Genomic DNA, 19,809 nt, shown 5'->3' with positions numbered 1-19,809 from the left:
CCAGCTGCTCTACCAACTGAGCTACCTGGCTGCCTGAACTTAAATATGTACATTCTTAAAATAGATCACCTGTTATACGAGTTCAAAGAACACAGATTCAGTGATTTTCAAAGGATGGAGAAAGATTTCGATATTTTTTCACTCCTTTTCATGTTTAAATTGAAAATGTTATCCCAGAATTGCAGTTAGAGGTACTGGATTTGCAGAATGATGGCTTCTTGAAAGCAGAATGTGAAGGTCTACTGGGGGCTAAAATTTTTTAAAAGATTTCCTGTACTACATATCCACTGCTTAGACAGTTTGCTTCAAAAATAATGAGTCCCGTCATTTCCCATAACTATGGTCCTGGAACATAACTATTGTCCACGATACAACTATTTAAATTTTGTACTTCATAACGTAGTAGGCCTACGTCATTTATCTATATTCTTTCTGTACTGTAGTTTGAATTCAAGTCACTGCAGCTATCTACAAACGGTCTATGTTACTTCTACAATGATCTTTGAATGGTTGTATCGTGGACCATAGTTGTGTTCCAGGACCATAGTTATGGGAAATGACAGTATGTATTCATCAACCTACCAGTGCGAACGGCTGTTTTCTAAAATGAAATTTATGAAGTCCAGCCAGAGATCCCGCTTAAGCAATGCTCATCTCCTTGCACAACTGAAAATAGCATGCACAGATATGAATCCCAATTTCCAAGAAATTGCTTTGAAAAATGATTAATTAAATATCACGTGAATTACATATGGTAGGTAGGAGTGTAGTGGCGCAACTGTCTGTAAATCCGTCACTGCACTGTAGAGTGCAACCCCTCCCACAGTATGTAGTTGCCATTTAAATCCTGTCTTGTGGGTTGCGTTCATTTTGCCCACCACTGATGTAGGGTAATATGTATTTCAGTTATTATAATTTCTAATACAGTATAAATAAAATCTTGTTCTTGTAGACTTTGACTGGTGATGTGAGATCCTCCTACCATCTGCACGGCAGCTCTGGATTTGGTCTCTTCAGAGAATACTGTCATGTTGAGGGCAGTAGTAGTCAAACGGCAATTACTGATTTTTAGTGATAAGAAAATAATGTACTAATTAGTTTTCTGCTGTACGTATTCATTATTCTTTGTTGCAAATTCCATAGCTTGAAATACCTTAATTCTGATTGAAACTTCAGTCTGTTGCAGTACCTTTAAAATGTACTGTAGTATTGTATTCCACTTTCCAGGAAATCATTCCAAAAATGATCCTCCATACATTCTTAAGTTAGATGCCATGGTACTAATCTGTAGCACATATAAGGATCACCTTCAAATTTATACAGATGGATCTCTAGATCCTAATAATGGGACATCAGGAGCAGGGTATTATATTCCAAAATATCAAGAAAGTTATTTCATACCATGTTCATCCTCCTCCAGTCTTGACACTGAATTGCTAGCTATTGATGCTGCTCTTCAGTGTGTTACTCTAATTTCTGAAAAATCTATTTGCATACTTATCGATTCCAAGGGGCTATATTTAATATAATTAAATATGTACCAAACCTATATGCACATAGAATTATTCCGATTCAGAAACAACTAAGTAAACTAAAAGAACTCCAAAAGGAAATAACATTTCAATGGATACCTAGTCATTGTGGTATACCTGGAAACGAGAAAGTCGATAATATTGCAAAACAGGCAACATATTTGCACCTCTTCAAGTGATATCTCTATCCAGTGCTTTTGCTTCAGTAAAGTCTCATTTTACAAACCTATGGATCAACAATTGGCTCTCTTCTGACAAAGGAAAAATTTTACAGTCTGTACAAAAGAAACCAAATGACCTGGAAATGTACAAAAACTTGCCCAGACATGTTCAAACATTTTTAACAAGAGCCAGAACAGGTCACATTGTCACTCAATTGTACCTACACCTATTTCACATTTCTGATAATCTTACTTGTCTGTGGTGCAATAATCCTGATGAAGATCTGGAACACATTCTTCTGTACTGTCCATCCATAAACCACAAAAGAAGTAAAGTAAACTCATCAGTACCAGTTGCAGAAGACACAGCCCTGCAGTATATATTGACTACACCCCACCTCTGGCTACTAGCAACAGGCATCTATAATGAACACCAATCAAAATACCCCTCATTTCTCGTGAAAAAGAACTGAATAGACTACAGTGGACTATAGTGGACTTTATGTTGTCAGCAAACAGCTGGATACATTAAGAAGATTGATTTGATTTGATTGTGTTGCACTTATTCAGTAAGTAAGCCTACTATCACTAAATTGTATTATTGAAATGATGATCAGGAGGATATTTACTGTAGGCAGTATGATTTCTAGGAAAGTTAATTAATAAAAAAAAAAAAGGGCAGAAATAAATATTGTGTAAGTATTCATTTATTGATAGAGTACGCTGCACCGTGTTTATGAAACAGTTGAGTGCTGACTACCCACAGTGACGGAAATCAACTCAACAGACTTATTTTGCCATTTTAGATAATGGGGACCTATTTTTACTAAAACCTTGTTAGGTCGAACTTCATTAAACCGGACTGACTCTTTTTGAGGTCTTTGGAATTCAGATTAACGAGAGACTATTGTGCAGGTTAGATATATAGTCTATTGTGCTGATGTTTTGTAAATTTACAGCATTTATTTAACTTGCTATGACCAACATTTTTACACCACTCTTGCATGAATTTATTCACCATTTTTCAGGGTCCTAAGTATTTTGTAAAGAAAATGCAGGCATAAGAAGTTGATTAAAGAAAAGTACGTTTTGAATATGCAGTTAAGCTTACACTACATTAAATGCTATGCTTTGTATGTACTTAAAATGACAGGATTGGAAGTGTACACACATTATAGGAGGTTACAGTACATAACCTTTGTGTGGTACTTCTCAAAGGCAATCACTATATATTAATTCCATTATGATAGCTGTGTATAACTGCATGGAGGCATGTGCAAAATAGTGTTTTCCAAGTTTTCTGTATCGTCACATGGCATTAACTTCTCACTGGCTCCTGGGCCTCAGAATTGTTCTGGATGAAAACAGCCCAAGTATGTTGCTGAGGTTGAGATATGGTGGTCAGTCACAATGCAGGGAATAAAGTCCAGCCCTTTGTTGTTGTTGGACCTTGTACATGCCATCTTAATCAACGTTATCTGAGTAATGCAATAAATCCAGCTGGATTTGTGTCAAGATATTGAAGCAAAAGGTGATCTGCAAGCGAGACTGAGTTATCCCTGAGCAGAACCTGCTCTGAGGTCGCGTGTACCAGAAGTAAAGGTGATCGAGGTAAAACAGAAAAAAGATTGTGATTTAAGAAATAGAAAGACAGAATAGTGGCATGTGTGATGGGAGCAGCATCTCAGACCAATCGAATCATCCTAGTCATTCCAATTGAGTTATCTGATTGTATAAATTCAAGAGTCCAAGCCTTCCATGGAACAGGATCATACCAAAAACCCATTTCTCTGCCAAATCCTATATTTTGTACTTCAGACTATTCATACTTTTTCGTGATATGCTAATTGAAGTTAATATATTTTGTATTTTAAAATATAATAAAGTTCAGTATGGGATATACAAGGTGGTCAAAAGTTGCTTTCCCCAATATTCGTTCTTAGGTTCCATACTGGTACATACATATAGATGTCATAACTTGAATAAACGAATAGCCAGTGGTAAAAAGTGATGGGTTGGCAACCATGTTCATGCGTCAACAGCCCTCGTTTTGATGATATGCAGGATGGAGCACGAACTCATTTTAGTCTAGGAGTGGGGATTTCTTGCACTAGCAAGATAGACCATCGTGGCACAACAGAATGGTCACCCAGATCATGTGATTTGCCACACTTGCTTACCCCATTCCTGAACCATTCTCCATAGTAATGTCAGGGACTGTCAGACATCAAATCAATTTAAGAATAGGCTAACAAGATATTTTTCTAACAATTATTGTCAACAATAATAGCTGTTTCAGGTTTCTCAATGTTTAATAGTTATATATATCACAGATAAATATCTAAATTATCTCATCATCATTATTATTATTATTATTATTATTACCATTATTATTATTACTATTATTATTATTATTATTATTATTATTATCATCATTATTGTTATAACTATTTCTTACCAGTGTTTATTATTGTCACACTAACATTAGTTATCCAGTTTTCATTATTTACTTTCATGTTGTTTTATGGTCTAGATATTAATGTAATAACTATGTAAGCAAATGTATTTAATTAGAATTAGAGTCTGGCTGGGCGGAAGAGAAGGCCTACTGGCCTTAGCTCTGCCAGATTAAATAAATTATTATAATAATAATAGCTAAAGTCATCTGGGACATCCGAAATTACCAGTGCTTCAGTTTACAGTTTTCAGTTCAGTGACTTGTGCGTGGTTTGTATGTGATCTTGATCTGCCAGTTCGAAATGCGCTGAATATAGTTATATAATATACACACAGTGTTCACCCAGGTATTATTTTATTTTGTTATTACAACACTTTTGTTCAACAATATTTTTTAACTTTCGAGTCATTGATTTCGTTGGGCATAATATGAAGAAAATGAGACAATGGTAAAAATAAATAAAATAATAGTTTTTAACATCTGCCATGGATGAATGACAGAATACAAGTGACAGACGAAAATGAATTTATAGAGAAAAACCTGGTCTTGTGTGCCCTGCATGGGCCAACATGAAGTTGTTAACCTAACTGATGTAGCATATGTCACAGTGAGAATAATACTCGGTGTATTCAGGAGGAAGCTGACACCGTCAGTTTGGAGACTTACCTCTACATGTTTCTCACATCATTATTTAAAAAAAAAGATTATAATTGACCGACTTAGATCATGATTTCAGTGCCAGGTAGAATTTGCACTTCTGCCTCATGTTTCACATGACTGCTACTTAAAATTGTGAAGTTCACCATATCACAGTCATCAGTTTGCAAGGAACTGTGTTAACTCAGTGACGTAATGTGCTAGGAAGGTCCTTTGAGTGAATACGTTTCTTTCTGCAGAATTTCTGACATCGATTTCTCTCAGCTTGTTTGTGGCAGTTATAGAAGAGCATATTTTTATGTTGCTTGTTGTAAGAAAATGAAGTAATGTGTCACAGTTCATTAACTTTTCTGGTGTATGAATAAGACGCGAAACTATTTAAGAGTAATGGTGTATGACTTCATGACTGTTTTATTACTGTACTGTTTCAAAATACAGCCTGTTGTTTCAGCTAGCTGGTGTGCCGCCATGGGAACAGAGAATTGTTTTAATTTTATTATACTTGTGTTGCTTTATAACCTAGAACATTTTACTTATTAATGTTCAATGTGCATGATGCTTAATGTTGAACTTTCTATGTTGTGACCTAGTTTCTTCATATGTGACTTACTTACTTACTGGCTTTTAAGGAACCTGGAGGTTCATTGCCGCCCTCACGTAAGCCCGCCATTGGTCCCTATCCTGAGCAAGATTAATCCATTCTCTATCATCATATCCCACCTCCCTCAAATCCATTTTAATATTATCTTACCATCTACGTCTCTGCCTCCCTAAAGGTCTTTTTCCCTCCAGCCTCCCAACTAACACTCTGTATGCATTTCTGGATTCGCCCATATGTGCTACATGCCCTGCCCATCTCAAACGTCTGGATTTAATGTTCCTAATTATGTCAGGTAAAGAATACAATGCGTGCAGTTCTGTGTTGTGTAACTTTCTCCATTCTCCTGTAACTTCATCCCTTTTAGCCCCAAATATTTTCCTAAGCACCTTATTCTCAAACACCCTTAACCTGTGTTCCTCTCTCAAAGTGAGAGTCCAAGTTTCACAACCATAAACAACAACCGGTAATATAACTGTTTTATAAATTCTAACTTTCAGATTTTTTGACAGCAGACTGGATGATAAAAGCTTCTCAACCGAATAATAACAGGCATTTCCCATATTTATTCTGTGTTTAATTTCCTCCCAAGTATCATTTATATTTGTTACTGTTGCTCCAATATATTTGAACTTCTCCACCTCTTCAAAAGATAAATTTCCAATTTTTATATTTCCATTTCGTACAATATTCTCGTCACGAGACATAATCATATACTTTGTCTTTTCAGGATTTTCTTCCAAACCTATCTCTTTACTTGCTTCCAGTAAAATTCCCGTGTTTTCTCTAATTGTTTGTGGATTTTCTCCTAACATATACACGTCATCCGCATTGACAAGCAGCTGATGTAACCCGTTCAATTCCAAACTCTCTCTGTTATCCTGGACTTCATATGTGAAGGAAGTAATAAACAAATTACACATTTCAGTGAAACATACACATGCTATATAGTTCTCAGGACATGTTAGGACGATATCTATATACAGTATATTTGAATCCTGTGTAATCCACAATATTTCATCTCGACCACATCACCATCACGATTTTTACAGAACACTACGAAGTGTTGGCTAGAGCCAGTGTGACTTGGCAGACTTCTCTGTTAGTAACTATCTAACTTGTCAGTGCATCTCAGTTGAGTGTTTACAAAGGTCTTAAATTAATTTTCATACACTTTGGTTACAGTTCATGTTGTTGGATTTTTCAAGAGTGTGTGTGAACTTACAGGCTACCATCTGGAAACCACTATACTTAATTCTGTGTTCAATTAATAGAGTATGACGTAATTACACAGTGTTTTCTTGGTGTAGGTGTGGCCACTGCAAGAGACTGGCGCCCATATGGGAAGAGTTGGGTAAAAAATTCATTGGGAATCCTTTTGTCAAGATCGCAAAGGTGGATTGCACATTGGACATGAACAAAGAGCTCTGCAGTGAGCAAGAGGTGAGGTCAGGGAGCTGAGCCTTTGTACTAACCCTGTTCTTGTAGCATGGCTGTGACCAGCAGTATTAATTAACGAAGTGTGTTGGAATTTCTGAGGATAAGTCTATCCTTTTAATATGCATGGAAGATGTACAGAACCACTGGTGTGGCTCAGTTGGTTAAGGTGCTTGCCTGCCGGTCTGAAGTTGCATTCGGGCATGGGTTCGATCCCCGCTTGGGCTGATTACCTGGTTGGGTTTTTTCCGAAGTTTTCCCCAACCGTAATGTGAATGCAAGGTAATTTATGGCGAATCCTCGGCCTTATCTCTCCAAATATCATCTCGCTATCACCAATCTCATTGATGCTAAATAACCTAGTACTTGATACAGCGTTGTTAAATAACAAACTAAAATAACAAAGATGTAACCTGTTAGTTTAGGCATGTAATTCCTATACCTCCAGAGTGGGTAATTTCTTAATTGAAAATAGGCAACACTGCATTTTATGTGGTTACCAAGAAAGTTGACACCAGTTGATATTAGACACTTTCTTGTTCGTTTTAAAATGCTAATGGAGTAAGCACCTATGTTAGGTTTGGTTGTACTGATAAATTTTAATTATGTGTTATGTTCTTTCATTTATAAGTACTTATGGTGTTATAGTTGAAAGCACAACCATTTATAATACATGTGCAAAGTGTTGATCTCATTTTGCAGTACATTATTTACAATATCGCTGGTGTATTATATTTATAAATCTTCTCACCATTCGTGAGCTGCTACAAGGGACAAAGAGTACTTAACCACAGAAATTTTTACAAGTTCATTGAAGCATTGATTTTGTTTTGACAATGAAATTCCTACAAGTACATAGCTGCAAATAATTTTTGTGAGATTAGAGGAAATATACCTATTTTTAGAGAGGTAAGTGTTACAAAAAAGTAAAGAATGCTACTGAACTTAGTTTGATTTCGAATATAGGTGATTCTTTCAATGCAGCTAAAGTTACAATCGGAATAATAGATGTAGGTATTCCAAGCCTCTTAAAGACATCTTTCATGAAGAGAGTAGCGGTACCTCTTGCTCCAACCAGAAGTCCGATTACTTCAAGATCTTTTAACTGGTACTTTTGGAGGTAATATGGAATGGTAGGATTGTAGATATTCTTTTTTTCCTTATCCACTTCTGCTGGCTGTTCCTCATCCGTTTCGAAACGCACAGTGGGATCAATTATGTATCCAGATCTGGTAGATTCCTTGAAAGCTACTATATCTATGCGCCGTGTACTGCCAGTGATGGAGAGACCATGTACTTCTTCAAAGGTTTGTAATCGGCATCTTTAAGGGCAGTGGCTATAATTGATTGTACTTGGTGGTGTCTAGCGTTTCGCAGAGCTTCGCCGTGCGGACAGGATCCCAGGACGTGTGCAAGAGTTTCAGCCTCGTTGTGGCAATGCCTACAATGGTTGTCCTGAGATCTTCCCGGCACAGCACATACTGCAGCAACATTTCCAACCATTTTATTGCCATCGCGCCATTCGCTGTTGGAGAGTCCTTCGTGTTTACAAATCCATTTGTTGGGACCACGATATTGTTTAAATAAAACTACGCCTTTCCCTTTCTGTGGATGACGACACCAAATATCAAATTCTCTGTTCCTCAGAAGGTTACGAATCTTTGTAGCATTTAAGAAATGTTCATTCTTATGAAATAAGGCATCAGTGAGGAATACTGCTGGGTTGCACACTGCTTGCTCCCTACAATGTGAATACGATTACTGTTTTCACAGAATGTGCGGCTGTGTAGAAGTTTGTATAAAGAATATGCAGGTGACTGAAGCAAATTAGTAGAACTAAGAGAAACCAATATAGCATTTTGATTCGAACATGTTACAGTTGCTTTGTAATACTAATGCCCACGTGCATCAACGTCGGTTAGTTTAACCACCGGTTAAAATTGTCACCTAACCTCTGGTTAAGCATTTTTACAGTGGATCGACCTCGGTTACGACTTAAATAGGAGATTAACCACAGTAATCTCTAATTGGCCATATTCGAGCGGTTAAAAGAGATAACCAGTGATTAGTAGAGCAAGTAAAGCAAAATGGCGGCCAGAGCCACAGATGTTTATTTCGAAGACGATTATTATTATACAGTACTTGAATTACTTGGATAGAGCGTGAGCGTGAAGTTTCTTTAGTGGAAAGAGAGAATTCTTACGAGGAATTAGGTGACAGAAAATTTCAGGAGGGATTTCGTTTATCAAAATCTACAAATGGATCACTTGAAATAACACAAAAAGTCATATTTCTCCTATGGTTCGGCTGCTTTTATTACGATTCTATGTAACTGATATTTTCTGTATTTTAAGAGGGAATACTCGAATATCTCTTTCTCTATATCACTGGCTGAACAAAGAGAGGTTATTTATGGATCTTAGGATAATGAACAGTTACCTCGTGTAAATGAGGTCCTTGATCGTATACACATTGCTATTAATCATCTGCATACTTTTCCTTTATAGATATTCCATCTTTTTATATAATATATTTAAATTCTAGTAATTAAGTCTAGCGACACTTCAACCACACATTGGGATATAATCATTTTTGCATTCAATTTTCTATTTTGTACGATTTTAACCTAACAGCAAAGAAATGCAACTCGCAAATATAACAGCGCCCAAAGGCAAACAAATGCAAAGCGAAAATGTAGGACACGTTCATTTCGATATAGAACGGAGTGAGCACAGTCATTTTTACACGTTGACTATTATCTTTGCAGCGGTATGGATGCTTTCCTTTAGTCATTTTGTAGAAACAGTACACCAGCATAGACTTTACTCTGGTTAAATGAGGTGTCAGCTAGCCATGTTTAAGTAATCTGTGATTATGAATGGTGCACACAAATTACATTTTAACCACGGCTACTGTTTAACCGTCGTTTCATAATCTACGATTCCTGCGTTTTTAACCGATGTTGATACACTTCGCCATAAGAGGGTTGTGGGAGGCGCATAAGAGCTGAGTAGAATGTGCTTTAAATTTCAGGTGGACGGTTTTCCTTCATTGTACCTCTACAAAGATGGGTCCAAGGTGGCGGAGTACACTGGCTCCCGCAATCTGGACGACCTGTACGAGTTCGTTGCCAAGCATCTGCCCCACGACGAGCTGTAGACTGACTGCACTGGCTTGACAGTTACGCTGTAGAGCTGGACTCCACAGACTGGAAGCTGTAATGCTGCACCTTGATTTTCGATTAAGAAAAATAGTTTTAAAATGTGCACCTGATACTTTACCAAGCAAAAGTTTGGGTGATTCCACAATCTAAAAAATCTCTCTTCATCGATGGAACAGTTTCAGTACATAGTAAAATGGGAATAGATCATTTGAACACTTTTTGGGATGTATCTTCATGTCTTTGATCTCAAATTTCCCAGTACAAAGATGTTTTTTAAAAAACAACACAGATCAAAGAAAATTTTCGTATGGAGTTTCTTGTTTGAATATTCATCGGTACTTGGAGTACTTCACCTTGGTTTGAGTGTTCTTGAAGGTCAACAGGAATGAAACAATATTTCTTGTGTTGTTTGTTGTTAAGGATTTTATTTTATTTTTTTTTTAGTCAAATTATATAAATTGTTGTCGGTTTATTACATCTCTCAGTTTGTTGTTTCATGTTGTAGTCGATGAAACGTGATTCCTTTATGAAATGTTTGACACTTTCCAAACACATCCTGTATTCCAAATTATTACTGTGGGTATGGATTTAGAAGTTTCCTTAGAAAGTGTACAGATGTGTGTTCGTAGATCATCTTCTTGCTCAATTTTCTCTTTCTAATTTTTGAAATGACATTGTAGTGTTCACAGCCTCCCCCTCTCCCCAACTAAATGTGATAAGAGAATAGTGACCGTAATTTTAATGTGGGTTACATTGTTACGAGTTCTGTCGAATCGTAACTAGTTAGACCGCATACTATTTTTAACGGACTGCTTAGTAGTACAAGTATGGGGGACAGGTGTAGACTGGCATAAAGGAACTGGGACCACAGCTTTCCACATGTTACATTCCTGGTCCTAGTTTGAGTACTATAGTACGTTTATACAGCTGTGTACAACTTGATTCCACAGCACACTTGGCTGAATAACAGGGAGTATTTGATTGTCAGTATCTGATCCTTTGTAGACGTGACAGTAGGCACATTGCATCAACATAGTCACGAGGTTGATTTTGTAACTGATGAATTGATTGTCGATTTGATACAAATTTGTATAGTTCAAGCTGTCTCACGTTGTCCATTTCCATAAGATGAGTTTGATTCGTGGAAGATGGTTTGAGGAAATAAGTACATACTGTATTAGATTACACTAATAATATTCTGGTTTTTAGCATCAATTCCTGATGTGAGCGATACATAGCACAGTTGTAATGGTTCGTACTCAGGTAGTTGGAGGCAGCCTATTTCTGAATAAAGTTTCACCATATACTGACATATGTCTTCAAGTTCGGTGTAACACTGCGTCTAATTTCATAGGACTTGATATCATTTTTATCATCCGATTCCACAAACCTAAAGTTCACATTACTTGAGAGTTTCTCCTCCTCTCTCCAGTTTTTCTGTCTTTAATATACAAATGCATTTTTTTTTACGATTTCTGAACTGAATATTAATTTGCGGATATTCACTCATTCAGAGTTTGAAAAGTGCATAGGTTTGATTTCTTTTAAATATGACATTTTTTTCGAATCAATTTTGTATACAGTATATTTTATTTTGTTGGCATATTTTTATACATTTAATCCAATATTTTACTAGTAATCTAAAATTACTTTACGTTATTTCACTGATAGATGCCATGGCATACCAGTAAGTGCTTGTTTAAGAGTTACTGTATGTATGATGTTATTAGTAATATACATACCTACACGGAGTGTGGTACTCGATGCCTACAGGTAATCTGTGAACAGACTTTCATGTTGATCAGTTTTGGCAGAGTACTTAAGTTTATCTGCATGTTATCATCTTCGGTCAGTCTTAATATCGTAATTTCTGTGTAATATGCAGTATATCGTAAAAAACATATCGGAATATTTATGATAAGAACTTTCTTGTGTTAAGTTTTAACGTACCTTGTTAACATTTTTCGACCTATTTTGGGTCATCTTCGGAACTGGTCGTTGTTGGTCTTGGCACCTCTTGTTTCCTGTGAGGGTGCGTTCGTAGTGTAGAGTCAAAGAGTGTATGTGTTTTGAAATTGAGTTGTGTGTTGAGAATATCGTTGGGGTGTGTTTTCGTGTGTCTGTATATTTCATATTGTTCTAGTGTGTTGAGTTTCTGGCTTTTTGGTTGGATGTGTAGTATTTCCATGTCTGTGTAGATGTCTCTGTAGGTGTGGTTGGCATTTGTGATGTGTTCTGCATATGTGGAGGTGTTTTGTAATTTTGCTATGGCTGTGATGTGTTCTTTGTAACGAGTTTGAAACGATCTGCCTGTCTGTCCTATGTGGAAGTTGTTGCAGGTGTTACATTTGAGTTTGTATACGCCTGTGTGGTTGTATTTGTTTGTTTGTTATACAGGCGTATACAAACTCAAATGTAACACCTGCAACAACTTCTACATAGGCAGATCATTTCAAACACGTTACGAAGAATACATCACAGCCATAACAAAATTACAAAACACCTCCACATATGCAGAACACATCACAAATTCCAACCACACCTACAAAGACACCAACACAGACATGGAAATATTGCACATCCAACCAAAAAGCCAGAAACTAAACACACTAGAACAATATGAAATATACAGACACACGAAAACACACCCAACGATATTCTCAACACACAACTCAACTTCAAAACACATACACTCTTTGACTCTACACTACGAACGCACCCTCACAGAAAACAAGAGGCGCCAAGACCAACAACGACCAGTTCCGAAGATGACCGAAAATAGGTCGAAACATGTTAACAAGGTACGTTAATAATATTTAACACAAGAAAGTTCTTATCATAAATATTCCGAAGTGATACAGTGTTAAAAGTTGTGTAATCAAGATATATAAAAAACATATGTATATTTTTGGAAATAAGGTTTTTTGTTTCTCAATTTACAGTTGAAATGTGTCCTAGTGAACTTCAGTGTCAGTGTGGTATGTTACGGTGCCATATACAATACTATATTATGTTATTTTTCAACAAAATAACAACAGTCTCTCAGTATAGGCTGCAGTTGTATACAAACTCAACGAACTTATTTGCTCTAAAGCATGCATTTGAAATATTTTTATGTTTTAATTCTGAATTATCAGTAGATTTGCTCGACATAGATATTCATTGTAACGTTGAATAAGTGTTGATATTTTCAGAATAAGTATCTTCTGTCTTCTTTCACGTAATGATTTATCTTAATTTTCTGTTGTGGTTAAAATTTTTTCCCATGATGCACTAATCTTACTAATACGTAATAAACTGACAATAGCTAGTACATATCACTTTTCACAGTTGATTGGACTAGGTTGTTCTTCATAAGCTAACTAAAATATTAGTAGTATTGTTGGACTCAGTTCCTTTGGGAGATTTTGTTCATCTGTGTGTCTTCTGAAATATAACAATTTTGATTGATGGACTGTGTTGACGAGATTTTTTAGAGACATAACCAATTAATGAAAGTACATGTCAGTCAATGTCTGTTAAGAATTATTGTTTCGATATGAATGAATGTTCTAACTGTTGAAGTGTTTCCCCTTTACTGAGCAAGTGCGACATTCTATTTGATACAGACCTCGTTGTCGTTAGAAGTTACAAGTACGCTAACCTTTGCTGTCAGAATAGTTTGTAAATCTTCACAGCGGACTGATACAGTAACTTGAATGTGTGAACGTTTCTATGAATTGAACTACTCTGTAAGTTTGTTTTTTTTTTTTTTTATAATTAGCACGAGTGTAAAAGTAAAGATGCCAGAATAATGAAGTTGACCGAATTTGCTATGTTTATATTTTATTTTATTTTATACAAAAGCCTGCTTCCTCCATCCAAACTACCCTTGTAATAATTTCATGTTGTATGGTTTATCCGATAAGCAAGTTGTAATACAATGTTAAAATTGAAATATACCGTATATACTTATCTAGTTTTTAATATAATTAATTATAACATAAACGTTTTCGGCACTAATGTGCCATTTTCAAATGTATGAAAATTTGCCTAATTACATATTCAAATAGGTGCACATGAACTGTGTGAATGAAAAATATAATGTGTACCCTGGTGATCTCATATCACATATAAAACAATCTGTATGTAGATGATTAAATAATTAAAAATTAAAAACACACACTTATTACTAACATTACTTCTGGTTCCGCCAGATGTTCATTAAGATAAGAACCATTGTGAGCATCGAACGACTCTCAGTCGTAGCCTGGCCAACGTCGAGCACGCAACATGTCCAGCCATTGTACGTAAGTCACTAGCTCAATTCAATGCATTTAACCATCAGCATATTCAAATACGTAACAACAATATTTTATGTTCGCAGTGTAAAGGCTTGACTGATAATCGGACGGTGACAACCATGAATATGTAATAATCCAACCACGGCAAACCGAAGGAAAACAATAGCCAGGTATCAATGTAACTTATATTACGCACCACATTCAATCATGGTAAAGTGCTTCAATATGTGAAAGTGAACAAAAAAACAAGGAATCTTGGTGCAATAACAATAAATTAACATAAAGGATTTTTAATATTTTAACAGTTAGTATCTCAGTGCAATTTTTTAACATTTTAAGTAATTGAATAACTGCATTTGACTACATAATACGTCAAGATAACCGCAGTGTTCCACCAAATGATGGATAACTGCAGCAGAAAATCAAAACAGATTTTAAATGTTAGTAATAAGTGTGTGTTTTTAATTTTTAATTATTTAATCATCTACATATAGATTGTTTTATATGTGATATGAGATCATCAAGGGTACACATTATATGTTTCATTTACACAGTTCATGTGCATCTATTTGAATATGTAATTAGGCAGATTTTCATACATTTGAAAATGGCACATTAGTGCCGAAAACGTTTATGTTATAATCAATTATATTAAAAACTAGATAAGTATAGACGGTATATTTCAATTTTAACATTGTATTACCCTTGTAATGTTTCATATTATGTAAAATAGAGGTGGGATGCAACAGCTCTGTAAAAATCACCGTGACAGAAAGTTGTGGTTTTGTCACAGTGTGATTTTTGTGGTTGGATGATTCTTGGCGATTTCTAATGTTCCCCATCTCGAGCTGATAGATATTTAATTATGTCTATCACTCTTCTAGGAATCAGCATCATGGCATAAGTAAGCTCTGTGAGTAACAAACACGCGATGAGCTGTATGTGGGCGTGTGTATTCACCAAAGAATGTTTATAAATGCCACCGTGTTTGAAAGAAGTAGTGAGTTTGTCTTTGCTGTGGAATTGACTACAGTTTCCACGTGACCTAGACTTGTTGGGTGGTTTTAGTGTGTGGTTCTAGCTTTTCATATTCAAGTTCAATAGAATGGTCTGAACCAGGGGTGGCTTTCGAAGGGGGGCTGCGGAGCTGCAGCACCTCCAGACATTTGTGGTTCTTGTCTCGTTTTATGTTGTGAAATATATTTATTATACAGTCTTATTTAGCGGCTCGAATTTTTTTAAAAAATTTCTCTCTCATTGACATGCACGCAATCGTTAATGAAGTACTTCCTCCCCTGGTGCTGCCAGAGCGAAACCAAAGACAAAGACTATAGGGTGAAGCCACTTCCTCCCCTGGAGCTGCCAGTCTCGTCTCAGAAACTTTGCGCGTTAGTTTTACCCCTCCCCCTGCTAGCCCCTCGCCATGAATCCAGAGTTTCCAGGCGCTGCAAAATTTGCAGCAGTTTGTCAGTAGCGCGCAGTTTTAAATACATTTTCTTTAACGTTGTGAGTATAACAAGTGTAACAATGTTTAATTCTGTACAATATTTACAGTCTATTCAGTTCAGTACCTTAACAATTCAGGATAAATGTGAAATTAAGTGCCCATCAGTTGAATCTCACAATGGGAAGAGCCACTAAACAAAATAGCCTACTAATAATAGTTTTAGTAATAATAGTTTTATTTTCCCTGGCAGAGTTAAGGCCATCAGGCCTTCTCTTCCACTCAACCACTAAGCTCGCATATTTTTGTATGCAGCCCCCCCTTAATTCAATACCCACGAGCCACCACTGGTCTGAACTGTTTGTTACAAAGTGACAAGGTCACTTCACGAGATGCATTCTTCTCTTTTTGTGACCCAACTGTCTGTTAGATTTCAGTGTGTTGTACACAAGACCTCAAAACAGTTCTAACCGACATCACATCCTCCCTGGTATACTCAGTGTCATTATTAACTTTTAGTACATAAGAATCTGGGAACTGATATGTAGTATCAGTGGAATTGGTGATAAGTGGAGCTAGGATTTATATGTAGTAAGAGTTAAGAATGACTTCGAGTTAGTTGAGTCGATGTGATGCCGGTTCAGAAGGTTTTAAGCCTGGTTGACAAGACTCGAAATGCAAGAAAAGACACAAGGACTAGACAATACAGCCTTTAAACCCCTCGCTGTTTTGTAATGGTGGTTAAGAGGATTAAAGACCCTTAGCGCTAACTAATGGAAGTACTGAGTAACAAGTATAAGGAGTGGGGGGCATGAGTTGCATTTTTATAAACTATACCGACTAAAAATTTTAGCTTCTACTACAAGGCGTGTTCTTAAAGTAAGTTCCGTTTTCAATTATACCGTCACATCGCTGCAATCGTTATTTTGCGCATGCTTGTTTTCTTCTTCAGTCCTCAGGCAAGCTGTGCATGCAGTTCCAGAGCTTCAGTCCGTGTGTGTGGTTAGTTGTGATCAGTTGAAATGATTAAAGTGATCGAGCACCCCGCCAACTGTGAGATGCAGTCTGTTATCTGTTTCTTGAATGCGAGAAACATCAAACCAGCTGACATTCATCGTCAACTTTGTGAGGTGTATGGTGATGATGCCATCAGTGGTGGAATGGTCAGGAGATGGTTAGGAAGTTCAACGAGGGCCGCGTCTCTGTGCATGACAAGCAGCATACCGGTCGGCCATCTTTGATCAATGACGATTTGGTGCGTGTTGTCGATGAAAAAATCCATGGGGACAGGAAAAAATTGACCATCCCCCCTACAGCCCGGATTTGGCTCTGAGTGACTTTGATCTCTTCCTGCACCTCAAGAAGTTCCTCTGTGGTCAACGTTTTGATGGCGACGATACCCAAAATCTCATCTCGAAATTTGGCTGGGAACAAAGTGACCATCCCCCCTACAGCCCGGATTTGGCTCCAAGTGACTTTCATCTCTTCCTGCACCTCAAGAAGTTCCTCAATGGTCAACTTTTGATGGCGACGAAGTGAAAACAGCAGTGCGGGAGTGGTTCGCATCGCAGGCGGGCGAATTCTGCAATGAGGGGATAGAAAGACTTGTGCCACGACTCGATAAATGCCTCAATAATGGTGGAGATTATGTTGAGAAGTAATTGAATTGTGGGGAATATAATGCAACAAAAATGGTTTGCAAAAATATCTTCCCATTTACTTACTACACCCTTTTGGAACTTACTTTAAGAACACGCTTTGTACATACGAATCCTAGCTCTAGTGATAAGTGAGATAAGTCTGAGAATTCGCCATTGATTACCTGACATTTTTCTTACAGTTGGTGAAAAATTTGGAAAAACCCAAGAAGGTAAACATCCCCAGTGGGACTCGAACTCAGTCACTACCGCTATACCACGCCAACTGTATGGCAATGATGTTTGATGTCACAGTGACATCCTGTGTTGTCTTGGCTAGGTACCATGCTGACACACATTAGGGGATTCTGTAAAAGTAAAGCCTGTAAGAGGTACTAAAGTGCTTACAGAAGAATAGTGTTGTTACTAATACTAGAGCCAATAGTTCTCTAGCACGCAAATATTTTTCATGTACAGTACAGATGTTTTGTAGCAACTGCCAGACATTGGAGAAGGTGATCTTGATCCATTTCTTGTTGAAGGTTACAAGGTGGGCTTCGAGACGGAAAATATAATTCATTTCTGTGTAGATGCTTCACCAAACAGTCGTGACTTGCAAGTAATCTGAGTGACAGGCTGGTCAGCTTGATTCTTGCAAGGAATTTATAGCTCATTTGGAGTAATATTCAGAATTCATTGTTGTGAATTTTGAACTAATTAATTAATTTTTTAACGGAGTGGAAAGGTAAATATGTTACTTTCTTTTGCGTGATGTTGCTTCCAAGAAGATCAGCTGTCTCATTGCCAGCAATTCCACAGTGTGAAGGTATCCACTGAATAAGTATTCTTTTATTTAATGTTTTTAAGTGGTGTATAATTTTCGAACACTTAAGAATATTTTTACTTTTAGGAGCTAATTTTGATGTTGTGGCTATAATTGCTGTTCTTGAATCCTGCAGAATAGCTGCTTGATCGAACAGGGTAATATGATAGCAGGGGCGAATGCTAGTCACGAAAGTTAGGCTTGCTCTTTTATTCATAGAGGAAGATGGGAGGATATAATTCATAATTAATAAAAATAATCAGACCCGCATAAATAATTTATTTTATAATTATGAAATCATTATGAGTCATGGATCATATTCGCTTATCAGATGTAGAAGTTCGATATGATATAACAAACATGGCCAACAAAACAGTTTATTTAGTTTTTTTCGACCCTACCAACCAATGCACATTGTTGTATTGAGCACATATTCTCTATAATGTCTGTCTTCTCTTGAATAGTCCTTCGGGAAAATGGATTTAATAATAAGGTTTCAATAACACACAATTCCGAACTCATTGCAACACTTCAAATTAATGATTAAGAATTAATAATACATGGAGCAGCTAATACATGCATTCCGCTCATACAATTACATTGCACTCGCAAATCACAGCACATTCCCGCTGTCAATACTGCTCTGTGTAACGTTAAATAGTCGTTGGTGTAGCTCTCGGACCAGAGCTTCAAACAACACATAACAGAAGCATGTGCGCAAGGAGGAAGGCACTTGCGCGCGCATCATATTCTCGCTGTTTCTACGTCTTTTCTGTAGCTCTGAGAAACGAGCAAGCGTTTCAATACTTGCAGTGTGCAACCTGCGGATGGTATTACGCCTATACAATATTCCAAAAATCAAAATAAATTTTAATGTACGTAATCCCATTTTGAGAAATAAATATTGGGCTTGCGCAGCAAGCATAGCATGCCCTGAGAAATCGCCCGTGTACAGTGGCGTATACTGGTTAAAGGGTTTGGGCTACCGCTGACCCTATTATTACACAAAATATATCTAACAATTACTTTAATTTTAATTACTATGGTAAAACTAATAATACAAAATTATTACATTATGTTATATTATAAACTTTTTCTTTTGTAATTTCCTTGGGCTACCGCCGGTAGCCCGCAAAATACGCCCCTGCCCCTGTATGATAGTAGTGCTACACATATAGCTTCATATCCTGCAGAAAAGTATATTCTATTATCCATGTGCTAAAAAGGATAAATGTTCATCTTCCCTCTTGCTTAAAAAAGTCCCTTGTGCAGACGCTTGTATTTCCCTATTTCGACTATGCGGACATTTTACTGACTGACCTCTCCAGCGACAACAAAACGAAACTTCAACGTGCTCATAATTTGTGTGTACATTTTGTAAGCAATGTTCGTAAATATGATCAAATTACCCCATCCCTGGAAACAATAGGTTGGCTTAAACTAGATAAGAAAAGAAATTTACATTCACTTCTCCTTCTCTTCGAAATCTTGAACTCTTCTATTCCTTCATACCTGTCGTCTCGCTTCACTTACCTTTCTTCCCACCACAATCTGAACACACGCTCTCGCCATGAAACAATACTAACAATACCATCCCATCGCACCTCCTCATACTC

At 36.8% G+C, this 19,809-nt stretch overlaps 1 protein-coding gene across 2 annotated transcripts in view; it reads left to right on the top strand.

The window, feature by feature from the left end:
• Nucleotides 1-13,825, top strand: part of prtp (thioredoxin domain-containing protein pretaporter) — a 37,288-nt gene extending 23,463 nt beyond the window's left edge. For both annotated transcript variants that reach the window (XM_069836390.1, XM_069836391.1), the window contains exons 7-8: nt 6,717-6,849; nt 9,877-13,825. In XM_069836390.1, the coding sequence (XP_069692491.1) occupies nt 6,717-6,849; nt 9,877-10,002 (259 nt within the window). In that variant the 3' untranslated portion in view covers nt 10,003-13,825. The remainder of the gene's footprint in view (nt 1-6,716; nt 6,850-9,876) is intronic.
• The last annotated feature ends 5,984 nt before the right edge of the window (nt 13,826-19,809 follow it).

The sequence above is a fragment of the Periplaneta americana genome, chromosome 9 (genome assembly GCF_040183065.1).
Source record: "Periplaneta americana isolate PAMFEO1 chromosome 9, P.americana_PAMFEO1_priV1, whole genome shotgun sequence".
NCBI classification, from domain to species: domain Eukaryota; kingdom Metazoa; phylum Arthropoda; class Insecta; order Blattodea; family Blattidae; genus Periplaneta; species Periplaneta americana.
This window is presented reverse-complemented; position numbering and strand designations above follow the sequence as displayed.